Here is a 19,254-nt window from a genome sequence, read left to right as displayed (position 1 = left end):
AGGCTCATATATCTCAGCTCCCTGCTCAGCAATAATGATGCAGTTTAGCGATAAGGAGACTCCACCCAAAGTGAAGTATGAATACTACCACGCGGGAAGCCATGTTTGTGTCTGAATTACAGCTGTAGCGACCTTTTGGGTAGAATTAAACTTGGTTAAGCTTCTCTTTGTGTCCATGAGTTATTTACTCTGAAAATTAGAACATAACACTAGTAACCAATTTCTCTGCATCTTTAAGGCTGTCATTTGTAGTTTGTTTATTCAGTAGTTTTGAATAAAGAGCTCATGTTCACTGTTCTACACACTAAGGAACACTCCTTACCAGAATCACAGACAGTGGTCCTTTTAATGACAGTGGTCCAACGTTTATTATCTGATGGTTCGGCATCTTCCCTGAGGACAGACAAATATGAAGTCAGTTATGATTTTCAATGGGTTAGTTCACTTCCAAGGTCCTAGCCACTACAATAGGGGCATTCAAATCTGGGCCTCGAGGTCTGCACCACTGCTGTTTTTCACCCTTCCCCCAATAACCTCTCAAATCAGGGACAGATTCAATCCTCTGTACACTAGGTGAGTGTATTCCTTGGTCAATTAATTTTCTACCTGGATTTGAATACCTCTGTTCCACAGCTGACACTCACTCAGTTTCAGGTGACCGCTCTCTTTTCACACCCTTTGCTTCGCTCTTCTCATTTTTGACACCACGTCCTCTTTTCTGTTTTCTCTTTCTGCCTCTTCTTTTCTGTCCGTGGGAACCCGTGGCCTCAGCCTGCAGTTTCCCGCTCTGTATAAAATATATATTATGGTCATTAAAATGCACACTCTGACTTAAAGCCTTGCCTTTTCATTTATTTTCTTGAATTAACTTAAATGTATCACACTTAAGCAAACTTGAAATCAAGGTGGATCAACATGTAGACAACACCAGATGGTATAGATGCTTTTATCCAGTGACAAAATGATATTGAAGTGTCATAAAAGTGGATAATTTATGATATATAGGAAGAAAATGGGGATAAAATATATAGTAGTTCAATTTTGACCTATATATATAATAAATAAATAAAAGGAATGTCTTTTAGCCCGGTCCAGAGGCAACCCCCAGAGTTTGTGTCCCAGGTGGGGACAGAACCGACTCTGTTACAATGCTGCTGTAACCCGGATCACAGACTACTGTAGCAGACTACTAGGGGGTGAGTGTAGTGGATGAGAAACTTACAGGCTAGAACTAGTAGTCACCATGTGGTGAAGTCATCCTCACCAAGATCTTAAGTGAACCGTTTCCCACTGTGTCACAAGCTCTGTCTGTCAGTACAGTTGACTTCAGTGCCAAGTGTTGTGTACATGTTGGTGGGATGAAACGCACTCCGTTACAGCAACATGTTGGTGCTCAATTTGCCTTCCAATCAGGGCCCTAGATACAAAAGCTTCTCAAAGATTATTTATTATGATCTGAGAGCTACCGGCATATTCCTTACATTTTCGAGTTTCTACACATCTGCAAAAACGAATGCAATATGGAGAAAGGGGTTGAAAGCCATTGTTGTCCTTCATTTCAGGGCTCCAGACTGTGACCATTTAGTCCCTCTGACTTGGCTGTGCAAGTAAAAACAAATCAATGGTCTCACTGGTGCAAGCTGAACATTCTACCCGGTCAACTCAATCAAAACGTCCTATTTTGTTGGCTGGATAAAACCGTGAATTTGTTAAATAGTAAAGTACATTATCCTCATGATTCCTGTAATAAAAGTGTCTGCCCTGCCTGTTTCACTGTTAGATGTAACAACTTATTTATTGAATACCATCTCAGTAGTCTATTACACTTCTTGATAAAGCATTATGAATGACTGACTTCATAAATTACATTTATTTATTATTCAAATAAGTTTGCTAATATGGAATAATTTATGCTAAAACCATCAAACTAGTAGAAGTACTTTAAAGAAAAAATAAATGGTTTTAAACTTATCGTTCTATTTATTGTTATCGCACCAATTCAGGCAATTTTGTTCCTATCGCCCAGGTCTATGTGACGCCCCTTTTTGGGGGTGCCACCAAATAACAGCTGGTGCCACCAACTGAAGAAGTTAGTGGCACCAGTGCCATCAGGGGAAAATGAGTCTAGAGCCCTGTATTTCCTTCGAATCTCAAATTGAAGGGCATTTAGTATTGTCATATCTATTGTCAAAACCGGTATCACCTGTATCTCGTTCTTCACTTCTCCGCTTATCTCTGGTTGAGAATCCTGGAGAGGCTTTGGGTCAGTCTGGGACACCTGCTTCCCTGTTAAGCCAATGGTTGAGTTTGGTTCTTTGTCATTGGGCATCTCATTTTCCAATGAATCATCCACAGACTTTTTGTCCTTCATGGGTTGGTATTGACTGATCTCATCACTGTAGTCTTCAGTGGTCACCATGGAGGCTTCATGGAGGCTATTCAAGTCAACATCCTTCATGGGTTGGTATTTACTGTAGTTTTCATTGAGGTTATTCAGCTTCACATCACTACTCGCGCTGTTATTGGATTGCTGAAAGTCATAAGAGAACTGTTCAAAGAACTGTTCAATATTCTTTGAAGGCCCAGAAGTGTTGCTGGAGCTTGGTTGTTGGCAGCTTGTCATGACTCCTGTTTCATTTTTCCCACATCTACCATCTACTGATGACAGTAATTCCTTCACCATGACATCAGAACATTTCTCCCTACATTGCTTATTTTTTTTCAGGTGCATCTTCAAATCAGTACGGGATATAAAAGTCCTTGGACACACCGGGCACTTGTAGGGGCCATTGTTGTTGTGTTTTAACATGTGCCTTCGCATGCCGCACGGCTTCAAAGTTGTTTTCCCACACACATGGCACTTTCTGGAACAGTCTTTTGTGTGTCCTTTCAGATCATGTGGTAGCTGGAAAGTGTCCCCACAGTAAGGACACTTGTACTCACCAGGGTTGGATTGGAGATGGACCTTGGTATTAATTACTTCATCAGAACATTTTTCCCTACAAGATCTTTTCAATCTCAGGTGCGATCTCAAATCAGCATTTGTTATAAAAGTCGTTGGACATACAGGGCATTTGTATGCGCCATTGTTGAAGTGAAGTAGAAGGTGTCTTCGCAAACCCAACATACGAGTAGTTACTTTCCCGCACACATGGCACATTATGGAGCGATCTTTCTTGTGTCCTTTCAGATCAGGTTTTTTGTCTGCTTTCAGATCAGGTTTTTTGTCTGCTTTCAGATCAGGTTTTTTGTCTCTTTTCAGATGCGTTTTTTGCTGGACAGTTTCCCCACCATTGTCCTCACCAATTTCTTTTTTTATCTTCTCCTCACAGCTTCTCTTCTGGTGTTCCTCTAAGTCCTCACTGGAATCATAATCTTGCCCACATTGGGTGCATTGGTGTGACCTCTGCTCAATGTGAGATCGCATGTGTCTTGTCAAGCCCAGTGTGTCAGTGAAAGTCTTGCCACAGAAAGAGCATGCCTTGACGCGCTGGCTTCTTTTGTGCGAGCTGTTGGATGGCTCAGAAGTTAACGAGTGCTGAAGTACAATCTCAGTTAGTAAGTCCTTAGGTACACTCTCTAAAGGTTTTTCTACGTTCTGCCCTTCGGCCATCTGACCACTGTGCTCATCGGAATGAATTTTGTGAGAGGTGTTGGATGGCTCAGGAGTTAGTGAGTCCTGAGGTACCACCTCTGGGAGTTCTCTCTTCTGCCCTTCAGCCATCTGACCACTGTGCTCCTCAGAATGAATTGTGTGAGCGGTGTTGGATGGCTCAGGAGTTAGTGAGTCCTGAGGTACCATCTCTGGAAGTTCGTCTCTGTTCTGCTCTTCGAACATACGACCACTGTGCTCCTCGGAGTGAACTTTGTGAGAGGTGTTGAATGGCTCAGGAGGTCTTAAGTCCTGAGGAACCATCTCTGGCAGTTCGTCTCTGTTCTGCTCTTCGAACATATGACCACTGTGCTCCTCTGAATGAATTTTGTGAGAGGTGTTGGATGGCTCAGGACTTGGTGAGTCCTGAGGTACCACCTCTGAGGGTTCTTCCCTGTTCTGCCCTTTGGCCATCTGACCACTGTGCTCCTCTGAATGCATTTTGTGAGAGGTGTTGGATGGCTCAGGAGTTAGTGAGTCCTGAGGTACCACCTCTGAGGGTTCTTCCCTGTTCTGCCCTTTGGCCATCTGACCACTGTGCTCCTCTGAATGCATTTTGTGAGAGGTGTTGGATGGCTCAGGAGTTAGTGAGTCCTGAGGTACCACCTCTGAGGGTTCTTCCCTGTTCTGCACTTTGGCCATCTGATCACTGTGCTCCTCTGAATGAATTCTGTGAGAGGTGTTGGATGGCTCAGGAGTTAGTGAGTCCTGAGGTACAATCTCTGAGACTTCTACTTTGTTCTGCCCTTCGGTCATCTGACCACTGTGCTCCTCTGAATGAATTCTGTGAGCGGTGTTGGATGGCTCAGGAGTTAGTGAGTCCTGAGGTACAATCTCTGAGACTTCTACTTTGTTCTGCCCTTCGGTCATCTGACCACTGTGCTCCTCTGAATGAATTCTGTGAGCGGTGTTGGATGGCTCAGGAGTTAGTGAGTCCTGAGGTACAATCTCTGAGACTTCTACTCTGTTCTGCCCTTCGGCCATATGACCACTGTGCTCCTCTGTGTGACAGGTCTGTATGGGCTGTTCCTCCTCCCTCTTATGAGATGATGGGAAATGAGAAGCATGGACTCCACCTAGTGTTGAAAAGAGAGAAGTGAGCAAGACATCCACATAGACATTAACTCAAAGTCAAAGAGAACAAGTAAGACAGATCCGGTGCTTGATAAAAACAGACTAGACCACATTTGAACAAATCTCAATACAGTGCAGTGAAGAGATATGGAACTTTCTTCAAATAAAGAACGAGGTACTGCAGCCTAATAGATGCAGGGGAAGTGTTTACTGCAGAATATCTTGACCATTTTGGTCTAGTAACCACGTTCTTCTGCATCGTTAAGGCTGTCATTTCTAGTTTCTTATTCTTTATTCAGGAGTTTTGCATATCTAAGGAGCTTGACGTTCACTGCTCTACACTCACTAAGGAACTTTTCTTACCAGATTCATCGACAGGGGCCCTTTCATTGAGTGTGACCCCTTTATTAACGCTGGTCCAAAGTTCATAATCTGATGGTTCAGCTTCTTCCCTGAGAAGAGACCAAAATGAAAGTCAGTTTTCAAATGGGTAAGTTCACTGCCAAGGTCCTAGCCACTACTAGTAACCGCTACTACTTCAAATCTGGACTGAGGTCTGCACCACTGTTGGTTATAACCTTTTCCCCAATACCCCTCGAATCAGGGACTGATTCAGTCCTCTGTACACTAGGGGAGCGTATTCTCTGAACAATCAATGATATTAATAAATACATTTACAACCTGGGAGAAAAGAAAACCAGCAGCACTGCAGACCTTGAGGCCTGGATTTGAATACCTCTGTTCCACAGTGGACACTCACTCAGTTTCAGGTGACCGCTCTCTTTTCACACCCTCCTTTTTGACACCACATCGTCTTCTCCATTTTTTCTTTCTGCCCCTTGTTTTTTTCCCTTGAGAACCTGTTGCTTCAGCCTGCAGTTTCCCTCTCCTTATAACCAGTTTTAGAGAGGGCTTGGCTAATGGCACATCGCTTATGTCAAGTGTGTGTGCTCCAATCTTCTCAATCTTTAATCTTGTGATACCAGGTCCTATTTTCTCTCCTTTTTTTCTACCTCTTTTTTTCTGTACTTGGGAACTCGTCGGATCATCCAGCAGTACCCCTCTCTTTAGGGTCAGTGTTAGCGGGGACTTGGGTAGCGGCATATCGCTTATATCAAGTGTGTGTGATTTAATCTTCTCATTTGTAATACCACGACCTCTTCTCCGTTTTTTTTTTCTGTCAATTCCTTTCGGTCCTGGGCGTCTTGTCTCAGCCTGCAGTCTCCCTCTCCTTAGAATCAGTGTTAGCAAGGACTTGGGTAACGGCATATTGCGAATGTCAAGCCTGTTCAACCGCAGTACGGGATGACGGCGCAGACAGGAAGCAGTCAAGCGGCTGGTTTTCAGCCCACTGCGAGTCTGAGGGCAGAGAACAGCTTTATCTCTCCTGGTTTCTTTTATCAACTCTTTGTTGATTGTCTTGCGTTTAACGGTTATCTCAGTGGCGTCCTCTATAGTCTTGACCTCGACCTCCACAGAAGCAGAGCGGGCTGGTGGCTTTACAGTCCAGACCTTACGATCTGCCATTCTGCAGTCCCAGCTCATCTCTGGTTCATCAGATGGGAAAGGGGTTTGATATCCCTTTATGGTGGGATAGGACTGTCTCTCTGGGCCTGCTTGGCAAGAGGCAATTTCTTCCTTCACAGAGGAAGGGAAAGACAGTGAAGAGAGGATGTAGTCACCACCAGTGGACCTTAGAGCTAGAAAAGGAGAGACCGTCACAGGTTAACATCAGGAATATCTTAACTACATTTCCAGCATTTCCTAAGTTCTACCGGAAAATATTGAAATATTAGGACAGAAGTGTTTTTTTTTAACAAAGAAAATAAATTCAGGCAAACAGGCAAGTAAATGGTTTCCAAATCCTGCACCCCACCTACCATTGGTGTCTAAGTGATGTCCATTTTTATGGTGATGGAGGAGTGCCTGTAATGGCTCAGGGTGAGCCACAGACTGCACACACTCCTCTAAGAGAGCAGGGGCAAGGCTGAGCCAAGACGCAGTCTAAGAGATGGAGAAATTAACAATTGTTACAAAACCAATTAACTAGCCTGCTAATATTGCTGAAGTGGTAGTGTCTAATCATGCATCTAAGACCTAACCTACCTAACCTATTCCATAACAAAATGGTGTTTCAAGGTTTTGTTTAGAATGAGAGGCACTTTGGGACACATTCTTACTTGAGAGCCGAATTCATACTAGGGATGGGCACGAGTACTAATCCAAGGAGTGTATTTGATTGCTAATAATAAAATACAAATACAAAACATTTACAAATTATACTATTAAACAGGTTAAATGTATAAGCGCGGACAAAATTACAAACTCTAAGAAGTTTCAATTGTTTGTGGAGTGTGTCAAGTGCAGTGAAAATGTGTTACATTTCCTTATCAGAACAAGCAGAAATTACAGCAACCGACAGCATAACGTAAACTTTATTTTGCATTCAGCCCCGTTTCACATTGACATGAGAGTACTAGAGAACTAAAATAATTATAATATGAGAGTACTCGAACATGGACATTCTTTCAAATGGCCATCCCTAATTCATACCTCAGATGATGTACAGTACAATAATACCTGCTTAAGGTTTGGAGCAGGAATCAGTTTCTCCAGCCTGGACAGGAACTCCCACACAAGAATCTGCAGTGTTGAGTCATACTTGGGGCCATACTCCTCTGGAAAAACATTCTGATAGACAGGACAAGCAGATGACAGTAAAAAGTACATACAGTGCCTTCAGAAAGTACTCACACCCCATTACTATCCCCACATTTTGTTGTGTTACAGGATGAACTTTAAATGGATTAAATTGAGAAAAAAATTGTCACTGGCCTACACATAATAATACCTCATAATGCCAAAGTGGAACTTTTTATTTATTTGTAGATATGACTTAAAAATTAAAAGCTTAAATGTCTTGCATCAATAAGTAGTCAACCCCATTGTTAGGGCAAGCCTAAATGAGTAAAAATGTGCTTAACAAGTCACATAATAAGTTGCCTGGACTCACTCTGTGTGCAGTAATAGTGTTTAACATTATTTTATTATGACTACCTCATCTCTGTACCACACACATACAATTATCTGTAAAGCCCCTCAGTCGACCAGTGAATTTCAAATATAGATTCAAAGACCAGGGAGGTTTTCCAATGCCTCACAAAGATGGCACCTATTGGTAGATGGGTAAAAATAAAAAGCAATCACTGAATATCCCTTTGAGAATGGTGAAGTTATTAATTACACTTTGGATGGTGTATCAATTCACCCAGTCACTACAAAGATACAGGTGTCCTTCCTAACTAAGTTGCTGGAGAGGAAGGAAACACCCAGGGATTTCACCATGAGGCCAATAGTGACGTTAAAACAGTTACAGACTTTAATGGCTGTGATACGAGATTACTTGAGGGTGGATCAACAACATTGTAGTTACTCCACAATACTAACCTAATTGACAGAGTGAAAAGAAGGAAGCCTGTATAGAATACAAAATATTCAAAACATGCATCCTGTTGTAACAAGGCACTAAAGTACAGTGGTTCCACCTTTAAAAGTTGTGAGCTTATGCCGTGGGATTTAGAGGTAATTTGTGGTTTAGTACGGTACCCAGCGCCACTACTTCATTGCTCCAGACCAGCACAAGGGGGAGTTAGAGCACTGATTATGCTTTTGGGTCCTACTGTGTCTCTGACATGAACCTAAATAGAAACGGATAATTGTGCATGACTTCAGTATTACTTATTAAAACTGTTGTTACACTAAGGTTTTTAATATTTTATTTTTTAGGATTATTTTGCTCTTACTGTAGTACTGTAGGCCACTCCTGACCAGTCATGTTGTACAGCGCCTGAGTAGTGCAACGGTCTAAGACACTGCATAGAAGTGCAAGCCGTGTTGCTACAGATGCTGGTTCAATACCTATGCCGGCCTCGACTGGGAGACCCATGAGATGACTGTACGTTTAGGGTTTTTCTCCCTCTACAAACAGAAATAAATCACTCTTAATAACAAACTGGCTTTATGGTTACAATAAAAAATGTAAATTAGTAACAATGTCTCATCCCATTTTAAAAAATTGCCTTTTTCTCGCTCTTTTACGTTATTTGAAAACAAAATCATATCCAAAATATTTAAGGGGCATTGCACTAATAATGGTGCTGACTAGGGAAACGTTCCCATTGTTCTGTTCTTAGTGCCAGTCTGCACGTTCAAACTAAAACAATGTAACTAACAATGGCATCTTTATGCTTTCATTAAAAAAAATTGTATAAAAATACCTTTTCCAAATGCTGATGTTTATTTAGTTATGGATCCATAACGAATTAGTATGGGAATAAATATCACTGAATTACAGAAATATCCTCCTTATGTACTTATTGGCGGAGAGTCATGTTATGTTTTTCAATATACTGTAGGCCTACAGTAGCCGACATGAGTCTCACTAGTGTTGAGTAATGTGCTGTTAAAAGTGGTGTAGGTCTTATTGATTTAAAGAGCATATTGAAGTTAAAAGCAATAGCCTACAACTATTTTAGCACAGTTTTGTGCGGCTCTGAGACAAGCATGGGGACTGGTCTTGATAAATCAATGGGATTTTTATTTTCACTGAATCTCCGTTTCGGTATTGGTTAGACAATAATTGGAAAATTAGGGTGTAGAAATGTTATGCTCTTAGTGTAACCTTTATTTTACTGGGCAAGTCAGTTAAGAACAAATTCTGAATTACAAATGACAGCCTACTCCTTCCTCCCTGTCGGGGAATTGAACGGCGGTCTCCGCAGGACACTGGATTCTTTAGCTAAATAGCCCAGTACTGTCCTCCCGACCGTCACGTTGTACAGCTCCATATTTTCCAGTCCATCCTTACGGAAACCCAGAGGGTTTTTAATTTTTCTTGGAATAGAAACACCATAATATTAATCAAAATAATCCCAAACTCTAAAAGTAATTGGAAAGGTAGATACAAATTATTTGTGACATTGTGGTTACAATAAAGAATGTAAACAAGATGTAAACAAGATGCTGTGTTTTTACTTTCAGTAGTGATGAACAGCTGGTGACATTTTGAAAACAGGTTTTCAAACACTTGTAGTCCGATTATCAGGAAAATAGACTCTTTATAGCCCGGCTACTGTAGTTGTGAACATCCCCCTACCTGCAATGTATTTGATGCTTAAGTACTCTGAAGTGTTACATTTCTAACTCAAAACAGCTGTACAGTATTTCTTCATCAACATCTTTATGCTTTCGTTAATAAAATAATGATAAAAATACTCTTTCAAAATGCTGATGTTTATTTAGCTTTGGATCCATAATGAATTACTATGGGAATAAATATCAGTGAATTACAGAAATACTGGAACAAAGCTGTCTATTGAAGGTAAACAAATGGTTGCTTACTGGAAAATACTCTTTCAAACACACAGTCACGTTGTGGCTATATTTTGGCCTTTATGGGCACGCACAATTGGCCCAGTGTTTCTCTCCCTCTAAAAACAGAAATAAATGTTTTGGCCTTTACAAATATTATTTTGGGATTTATTCAGATTACAATTGCTCTGTTTTGTTTTTTTGAGAAAAAAAATAACGTCCAAAATATCGTTATATATTATCAAGTAATTTAGCCGGCACCTACATAAAGCTGAGTGACTCACTCATTCAAGGCTTTGGATCAAAATAAATAAGTACCAACATTCTTTCTGATAGTCTTTAATAAAGAAATGTTTTGGTTATCCTGACCTGGACACCATGTACAGTATTATAATAGCACATTACGGGCTATTAGCAGGACAATATATCTTTACCAACACCTTTCTGTATTTTGATACTTTTTGGATGGGGGCTCTTGCAGTGCAAAATGCGTTGCTACAGATGTAGGTTCGATACCTGTGCCAGCCGCCACTGGGAGACCCACGAGGTGGCTTTTGGTTTTAATTTAGAATCCTTCAACATAGTGACACATCACATTTTTCAAATTTCAATAGCTCTTTAACCATTACTCCTAAAATGATCAAAACTGGTTCTAGCTTTTTGTTACTATACATCTCACACGATTTTTAATTATTTATTTTAAATTTGTGAAATTCAATAGTGTCTTGGTCATGTGACCCACACACCTCAAACAAGGTTCATAATGTACACTCAGTGGGCCTACACATTGGACGTTTTTTGTTTGTACATTTGCATCTCATGAGATTTTAAGAGAATTTATGATAGATTCAAATTTCAACCGCTCCTTAGTCTTATGACCTACGACCCTCAAACTACTTTCAGAATATCCACTGAGTAGCCGTATATGTAGCACACCTGTGTGTAATCAAGTCTCTGTATAAATGCACCTGCACTGTGATAGTCTCAGAGGCCCGTCAAAAGCGCAGAGAGCATCATGAAGAACAAGGAACACACCAGGCAGGTCCGAGATACTGTTGTGAAGAAGTTTAAAGCCGGATTTGGATACAAAACGATTTCTCAAGCTTTAAACATCCCAAGGAGCACTGTGCAAGCGATAATATTGAAATGGAAGGAGTATCAGACCACTGCAAATCTACCAAGACCTGGCCGTCCCTCTAAACTTTCAGCTCATACAAGGAGAAGACTGATCAGAGATGCAGCCAAGAGGCCCATGATCACTCTGGTTGAACTGCAGAGATCTACAGCTGAGGTGGGAGACTCTGTACATAGGACAACAATCAGTCGTATATTGCACAAATCTGGCCTTTATGGAAGAGTGGCAAGAAGAAAGCCATTTCTTAAAGATATCCATAAAAAGTGTAGTTTAAAGTTTGCCACAAGCCACCTGGGAGACACACCAAACATGTGGAAGAAGGTGCTCTGGTCAGATGAAACCAAAATTGAACTTTTTGGCAACAATGCAAAACGTTATGTTTGGCGTAAAAGCAACACAGCTGAACACACCATCCCCACTGTCAAACATGGTGGTGGCAGCATCATGGTTTGGGCCTGCTTTTCTTCAGCAGGGACAGGGAAGATGGTTAAAATTGATGGGAAGATGGATGGAGCCAAATACAGGACCATTCTGGAAGAAAACCTGATGGAGTCTGCAAAAGACCTGAGACTGGGACGGAGATTTGTCTTCCAACAAGACAATGATCCAAAACATAAAGCAAAATCTACAATGGAATGGTTCAAAAATAAACATATCCAGGTGTTAGAATGGCCAAGTCAAAGTCCAGACCTGAATCCAATCGCGAATCTGTGGAAAGAACTGAAAACTGCTGTTCACAAATGCTCTCCATCCAACCTCACTGAGCTCGAGCTGTTTTGCAAGGAGGAATGGGAAAAAATGTCAGTCTCTCGATGTGAAAAACTGATAGAGACATACCCCAAGCGACTTACAGCTGTAATCGCAGCAAAAGGTGGCGCTACAAAGTATTAACTTAAGGGGGCTGAATAATTTTGCACGCCCAATTTTTCAGTTTTTGATTTGTTAAAAAAGTTTGAAATACCCAATAAATGTTGTTCCACTTCATGATTGTGTCCCACTTGTTGATTCTTCACAAAAAAATACAGTTTTATATCTTTATGTTTGAAGCCTGAAATGTGGCAAAAGGTCGCAAAGTTCAAGGGGGCCGAATACTTTCGCAAGGCACTGTACTGTAGGCGACATGATTCTCACTAGTGTTGAGTAATGTGCCGTTAAACGTGGTGTAGGTCTTATTTAATTAAAGAGCATGTTGAAGTTAGAAGCAATAGGATTTAGCACCGTTTCACGCTACTCTGAAACAAGCATGGTCTTGATAAATAAAATGAGATTTTTATTTTCACTTAATCTCAGTTTGGGTATTGGTTAGACTAGAATTAGAAAATTAGGGTGTGGAAATGTTATGCTCTTAGTGTAACCTTTATTTAACTAGGCAAGTCAGTTAAGAACAAATTCTTATTTACAAAGGACAGCCTACTCCTTCCTCCACGTCGGGGAATTGAACCCCAGTCTCCCGTGTGCCCTGCCCACACGACACAGAGATTCTTTAGCTAAATGGCCCAGTACTGTACTACCGACCGTCACGTTGTACAGCGCCATAACGGAAACCCAGAGGGTTTTCATTTTTCTTGGAATAGAAACACCATAATATAGAGCAAATTAATTAAGCAAGTACCAGTCAAAAGTTTGGACACACCTACTCATTCCAGGGTTTTTCTTTATTTTTACTATTTTCTACATTGTAGAATAATAGTGAAGACATCACAACTACGAAATAGCACATATTGAATCAGTTAAAAACAAATTCTTATTTACAAGGACAGCCTACTCCTTCCTCTTCATCGGGGAATTGAACCCCGGTCTCCCGTGTGCCCGCATTCTTTATTACAGCCATTATTGAAGGCTATCAAATGCTTCTCAAAGATGGTAGTCAAACTAGCACTAACTAGCATTAATGGTACCATTAATTTTCAAGCATAGGTGGTGTTATGGGTATGCTTGTAAACGTTAAGGACTGTGGAGTTTTTCAGAATAAAAAAGAAACGGAATGGAGATAAGCACATGCAAAATCCTAGAGGAAAACCTGGTTCAGTCTGCTTTCCACCAGACACTAAGAGATTAATTCACCTTTCAGCAGGATAATAACCTAAAACATAAATCTACACTGGAGTTGCTTAACAAGAATACAGTGAATGTTGTGTGATAATTTGGACTTAAATCTACTTGAAAATCTATGGCAAGACCTGAAAATGGTTGTCAATCAATGATCAACGACCAATTTGACAGAGCTCGAAGAATGTTTTTTTATGAAAAAATGTTGCACAATCCAGGTGTGGAAAGCTCTTAACCAGTGGGCAAAACCTGGTTGAAAAGATGTCTTATGACGTATTATTCTGGTCGCAAAACGGTTGAAATAGGACGTTTTGTTTTATGTCTTTTTACTGACCAGAATATTATGTATTTTTCTGACCACCATACGACCAGTTGGTCATAATTCTGACCACTATTATGTGCTGCTATATGATGTAGCCTACTGGTGGTCATAGTTAAGACCTCGTCAGGTGGTCATTACCAGGTTATGATTACAGTTTATTACATACACTCTTAGAAAAAGAATAGTTATTCAGCTGTCCCCATAGGAGAACCCTTTTTGGTTCTAGGGAGAAGCCTTTTTGGTTCCACGTAGAACCCTTTTTGTTTTCATGTAGAACCCCCTGTGGAAAGGGTCCTACATAGAACCAAAAAAGGGTTCACCTGAAACCAAAAAGGGTTCTTCAAAGGGTTCTCCTATGGGAACTGGTGAATAACCTTTTTAGGTTCTAGATAGAAAAAAAAGGTGCTAAGAGTGTACTGTAAAATGTATTGCAGAGGATAAAGTTTGATATTGAAAACATTGCTGATTACATTTATATTTGTTCCATAGTCACCAATTACATTTAATCTGCAACATATTCTTACATTTAAAATAGATCAAGCAATGGCAAAACAAATCTACATCATAATTTACAGTAATTGTTTCATAATTCACTCAGACATTAGATGCATTGAAAGACTGGGACAGAGTATATAAAGGCCCATTGTTTTATTTGATTAATGATTAATCAGAGCGGTGTGATGGGGTAGATCCTCATCAAGGAGCTCTGGACACAGAAGGCGATCTGGAGCCTAATGGCCCTCTTGAAGAGTCATGTGATGGGTCAGATCTGCAGTAAAGACAATCAGCACATTACATACTATTCAATAATGAGATTTTAAAAGCAAAACTAGAAAAGGATATCACTGAAGAAACTTTGTGGACTCTTTGTGGAAACTTTGTGGAGTATTTCCTTGGTACTAGTTGAAAAATGTTGTGACAGTTATAGCAACTTGCTCATATACAGTACCTGTCATTTTGGGACTCATTCCAGGCCTTTCCTTATTTGTACTATTTTCTACGTTGTAGAATAATAGTGAAGACATCAAAACTACGAAATAAAACATATGGAATCATGTAGTAAACAAAAAAGTGTTAAAACAAATCAAAATATATATTTGAGATTCTTCAAAGTAGTGACCCTTTGCCTTGACAGCTTTGCACACTCTTGGCATTCTCTCAACCAGGTTCATGAGGTAGTCACCAGAATGCATTTCAAATAACAGGTGTGTCTTGTTAAAAGTTAATTTGTTGAATTTCTTTCATTCTTAACGTGTTTGAGCCAATCAGTTGTGTTGTGACATGGTAAAAGACCAAGTCCATATTATGGCAAGAACAGCTCAAATAAGCAAAGAGAAATGACAGTCCATCATTACTTTAAGACATGAAGGTCAGTTAAATTGGAAAATGTCAAGAACTTTGAAAGTTTCTTCAAGCGGTCGCAAAAACCATCAAGCTCTATGATGAACAAAGGCTCTCACGAGGACCGCCACAGGAAAGGAAGACCCAGAGTTACCTCTGCTGCAGAGGATAAGTTCATTAGAGTTACCAGCCTCAGGAATTGCAGCCCAAATAAATGCTTCAGAGTTCAAGTAACAGACACATCTCAACATGAACTGTTCAGAGGAGACATGAATCAGGCCTTCATTGTCAAATTGCTGCAAAGAAACCACTACTAAAGGACACCAATAAGAAGAAGAGACTTGATTGGGCCAAGAAACATGAGCAAAGGACATTAGACAGGTGAAACCTGTCCTTTGGTCTGAAGAGTCCAAATGTGAGATTTTTGGTTCCAACCTGTCTTTGTGATACACAGAGTAGGTGAACGGATGATCTCCGCATGTGTGGTTCCCACTGTGAAGCACGGAGGAAGTGCGATGGTGTGGGGGTGCTTTGCTGGTGACACTGTCAATGATTTATTTAGAATTCAAGGCACACTTAACCAGCATGGCTACCACAGCATTCTGCAGCGATACGCCATTCCATCTGGTTTGCGCTTAGTGGAAGAATAACAAGACAATGACTCAACACACCTCCAGGCTGTCTAAGGGCGATTTGACCAAGAAGGAAAGTGAAGTGAGATCTGCATCAGATGACCTGGCCTCCACAAATCATCCAACCTCAACCCAATTGAGACCATTTGGGATGAGTTGGACCGCAGAATGAAGAAAAAGCAGCCAACAACTGCTCAGAATATTTCATAGTTTTGATGTCTTTACTACTATTCTACAATGTAGACAAACTGTTGGAAAATCATTCCAGATTAAGCTAGTTGAGAGAATGCCAAGTGCATGTAAAGCTGTCATCAAGGCAAAGGGTGGCTACTTTGAAGAATCTAAAATATTAAATATACTTTGATTTGCTTAACACTTTTTTGGTTACTATATGATTCCATATGTGTTATTTCATTGTTTTGATGTCTTCACTACTATTCTACAATGTAGACAATAGTACAAATAAATAAAAACCGTTGAATGAGTAGGTGTGTCCAAACTTTTGACTGGTATTGTACATACTTTGCCTCCTCCTCCACCAGGGTGGTCACGGGCATATTTTAAGACTTTCCAGAGGGCCTGCAACACAATAACCTCTTGAGTTTTCGGACACTTACTGTATGCATAGAAAGAGAAGAAAATAAATGAATGATTGGCATAATGTGGGCATGCAGGACACGACAGAACAGTAATGCACAGTAAAACAGTCAGAATCTACTATAAGTAAGGCAAAGGCATGTTTTCTCTTCTGTCCCTTCATATTGAAGTGAGACATTAATTCATTGGTCAACAATCTGAAACATTTTTAAGAAAGAGGATATCAAAATTAGACAGTAGTTGGATAATTACCATTTTTAACTAATCTCTAAATAGTAAAGTTTTGCTTAATCTGAATTCATGTTGTAATATTCAAACAACTTCTTATATAACACAGCGCTCCAAAATCCTGTGGACATTGTTCCGGACAGAGGTTCCCCCAATTGAGGACAGCTTGCTAGTCTTAAACAAAGAAAGCTAAATACAACAATGTAAGTATGTGTAGGAGGCAATAGAAACCAATATGTCGTGTGTGTCATATCATTCTTACAACAAATATTGTTAGAAATGGGTGTAATTCCAAATCTCTTCCTCTTCTCTGCAACTGCACACGTGTGAGTTTGTGTTGAATTAGGACTCATGGGTTGTGCACCTGAAAAAAAGGTGAGTTAAAATAGGATTCGATTTGCTTTACAAATGTATATTATTGCTACTTCAATTGTATCTACTTACACAACACTCAGAGGAAAAAAAGGGTTCCAAAAGGGTTCTTCGGCTGTCTCCATAGGATAACCCTTTTTGGTTCCATGTAGAACCCCTTTGGGTTCCATGTATAACACTATGGAAAGGGTTCTACATGAAACCCAAAATACATCTACCTGGAACCAAAGGGGTTTACTTGGAACCAAAAAGGGTTCTTCAAAGGGTTCTCATATGGGGACAGCCGATTGAAGCCTTTAAGGTTCTAGATAGCACCCTTTTTTCTAAGAGTGTAAGATCGGGCAGCTGAATAGCATGTCTCTTGGGAAATCCAGTCTCAGTGACACCTGATGCAATGAAAAAAGTTAATGATCATCAGCATTGCTAGTACAAACCTAACCTTTACAAAGTTGGTTGGTAGGAATCAATACACACTGAAGATCAGAGTATCAAACCGAAGAAACAAACATTTTGCAAACAACTTACTGTCAATTACTATTGATTTAAGGAGGAGTGGTTCTGCTCTCTCCTTTACCTGGGATGTGGCAGAATAGGTAGGTCACTGGTAATTGAGTGGGTGGCCAGGCACTGCTGTAGAGGCCATGCATCAGGTCATTGACATGTTTCAGGAACTGTAAAGACAAATCATGATTAGCCATTACCCAAGGTCTTCACGAAGTTAGACATAGCCTAGCAAGTGCATTGACAATGTTGCACCTCAGCCTTCCGGCAGACAGGCTCTCTCTCTCCATCTATGTTTTGCTGCCTATTTGCATTTCTTAGTCCGCAGACTGGATAACTTCTACACTCATTCCCATTTTTTCCTCCTCCAACCTTCCATCCAAGCTAGAGTTTCCTGCAAAAAAAGAGAACCAATAATTGAAAAAGGCAGTTGAGAGGTGTAATCTTAGAATGAGTGTTGAGGAGGAGCAGGGACAGGCAAAATGTATCATATTGTCAAATTAAATATAGACAAAACTATCTCTGATGAATCAAGAAAGTCTAAACATCCATATTGGGGGTACACGTTTCAAGAATTAGGCTAGCTTACCGTCTCACACATAATACATGTTTACTATATGTGTATTCATGCACCATCTGTCTCTCACAATGTTGACCATCTTTTATTTAAGGTATTGTGGTCATAATCATCATCTCTTCCCCCTCTCTCTCCCAGAACACACACTCATAGCTAGCATGACAATGTTGACATGATCATCATCTCTCACGCACACACGCAGAGAACACACACATTTACTTTCATTAACTAAACATATATCAAAATGTTAGCTAGCTAGACCCAACGCCTACAAAAGGTAAAATTAAAACTTACCATGTCCATGGAGATTAGCCAGAGAGCTAACGTTAGACAGCTAGTTAGCTAAAATTAGCCAGCCAATATAGCTAGCTAGCAAATCTTTCCTTGACGTTCTTCTCCCCAACAAACCACTGCTTCAATTACAAAAGTAAAAAAAGATTGCAGGAAAACAGGGACTACCACAGCAGGCAAATATTTTAGTTGTTTTGTTTAAATTTCAAGAAACTGTTGTCGTTTTCCAACTGTGTTGTTGTGTAGCCTATTGGGCGAGCTGTCCCAACTAACATGGAATGTTGACCTATGCGCTCGAGTAGGCTGCGATGAGATCTATTGCTGTGCTTGAAGCACAGATTCCAATCCAAGTTTTAGCTGGGACTGATATCCCTACCTCCTAATTTAGCTACTGAAATTAAAATGCAATTACAGCACACATTATGTTAATTGTTTAAAAGCTTTAAGGAAAAATATTATAGTCATATTATCTGGGTCAAATTCAGGTGCAATCATTTTGTACAAATTATTGATAAAAAAAAAAGGTGATAAAAATAGGGTTTTGTAAATCCTGGTGGATTGTAGCAGGATACTGAAATAAAAGACTAGGCCTACATGTTATTTGTTAGTCATAATAGAACATCAAAACAGCATTCAGTGGAACAGAAGAACATGTGCAGCACAATAAACAGTACAATTAGTTAACACAGACAAAAGATTACCAGTAGACAGCCAACACACACAGCAAGCTACCAGATATCATTAATTAAACAACCATTATTTCATTGTTCCGCAGTTTTACTGCATTTTAACAGCAGTGCCATTTTTTAAGGGTATCCTGTCATATTGTGCATTGTCTTACATGCTGGTTGCCTAGAACACATGTTAAGGAAGTTAATGTGCACTTTTCAATTGGGTGGACTGCAACTACGAAAAACATAGCCTATAGTAAAAGCAAAAGCATTTATAGTATCGGATATTCTCTAAAGTAGGTACAATCTCTGATAGCTATAGGACCATAGAGACTGTCATAAATATTTTTCATGACGTCAAAAAGACGTAATGTAGAAGACGTCTTAATCTGGTTGTGATCTGGTTATGAAGTCCAGACCAGATTTCAACCAGTAAAAGATG

General features: G+C 40.1%; 1 protein-coding gene across 2 annotated transcripts in view; it reads right to left on the bottom strand.

The window, feature by feature from the left end:
• Window positions 1–19,254, bottom strand: part of LOC110530643 (uncharacterized) — a 42,403-nt gene that overhangs the window by 7,955 nt on the left and 15,194 nt on the right. The window contains exons 5-11 of one of the 2 annotated variants that reach the window (XM_021613860.3): window positions 7,307–7,417; window positions 6,607–6,730; window positions 5,487–6,426; window positions 5,090–5,178; window positions 2,204–4,728; window positions 645–787; window positions 323–393 (exon numbers count right to left, since the gene is read on the bottom strand). In XM_021613860.3, coding sequence (XP_021469535.3) covers window positions 323–393; window positions 645–787; window positions 2,204–4,728; window positions 5,090–5,178; window positions 5,487–6,426; window positions 6,607–6,730; window positions 7,307–7,417 — 4,003 coding nt within the window. Of the gene's footprint in view, window positions 1–322; window positions 394–644; window positions 788–2,203; window positions 4,729–5,089; window positions 5,179–5,486; window positions 6,427–6,606; window positions 6,731–7,306; window positions 7,418–14,235; window positions 14,372–17,346; window positions 17,444–19,254 lie in introns of those variants that run through there. The other variant, XM_090182677.1, reaches the window with a different exon arrangement.

The sequence above is a fragment of the Oncorhynchus mykiss genome, chromosome 8 (genome assembly GCF_057628025.1).
Source record: "Oncorhynchus mykiss isolate SJ-2025 chromosome 8, ASM5762802v1, whole genome shotgun sequence".
In the NCBI taxonomy this organism is placed as follows: Eukaryota; Metazoa; Chordata; class Actinopteri; order Salmoniformes; family Salmonidae; genus Oncorhynchus; species Oncorhynchus mykiss.
This window is presented reverse-complemented; position numbering and strand designations above follow the sequence as displayed.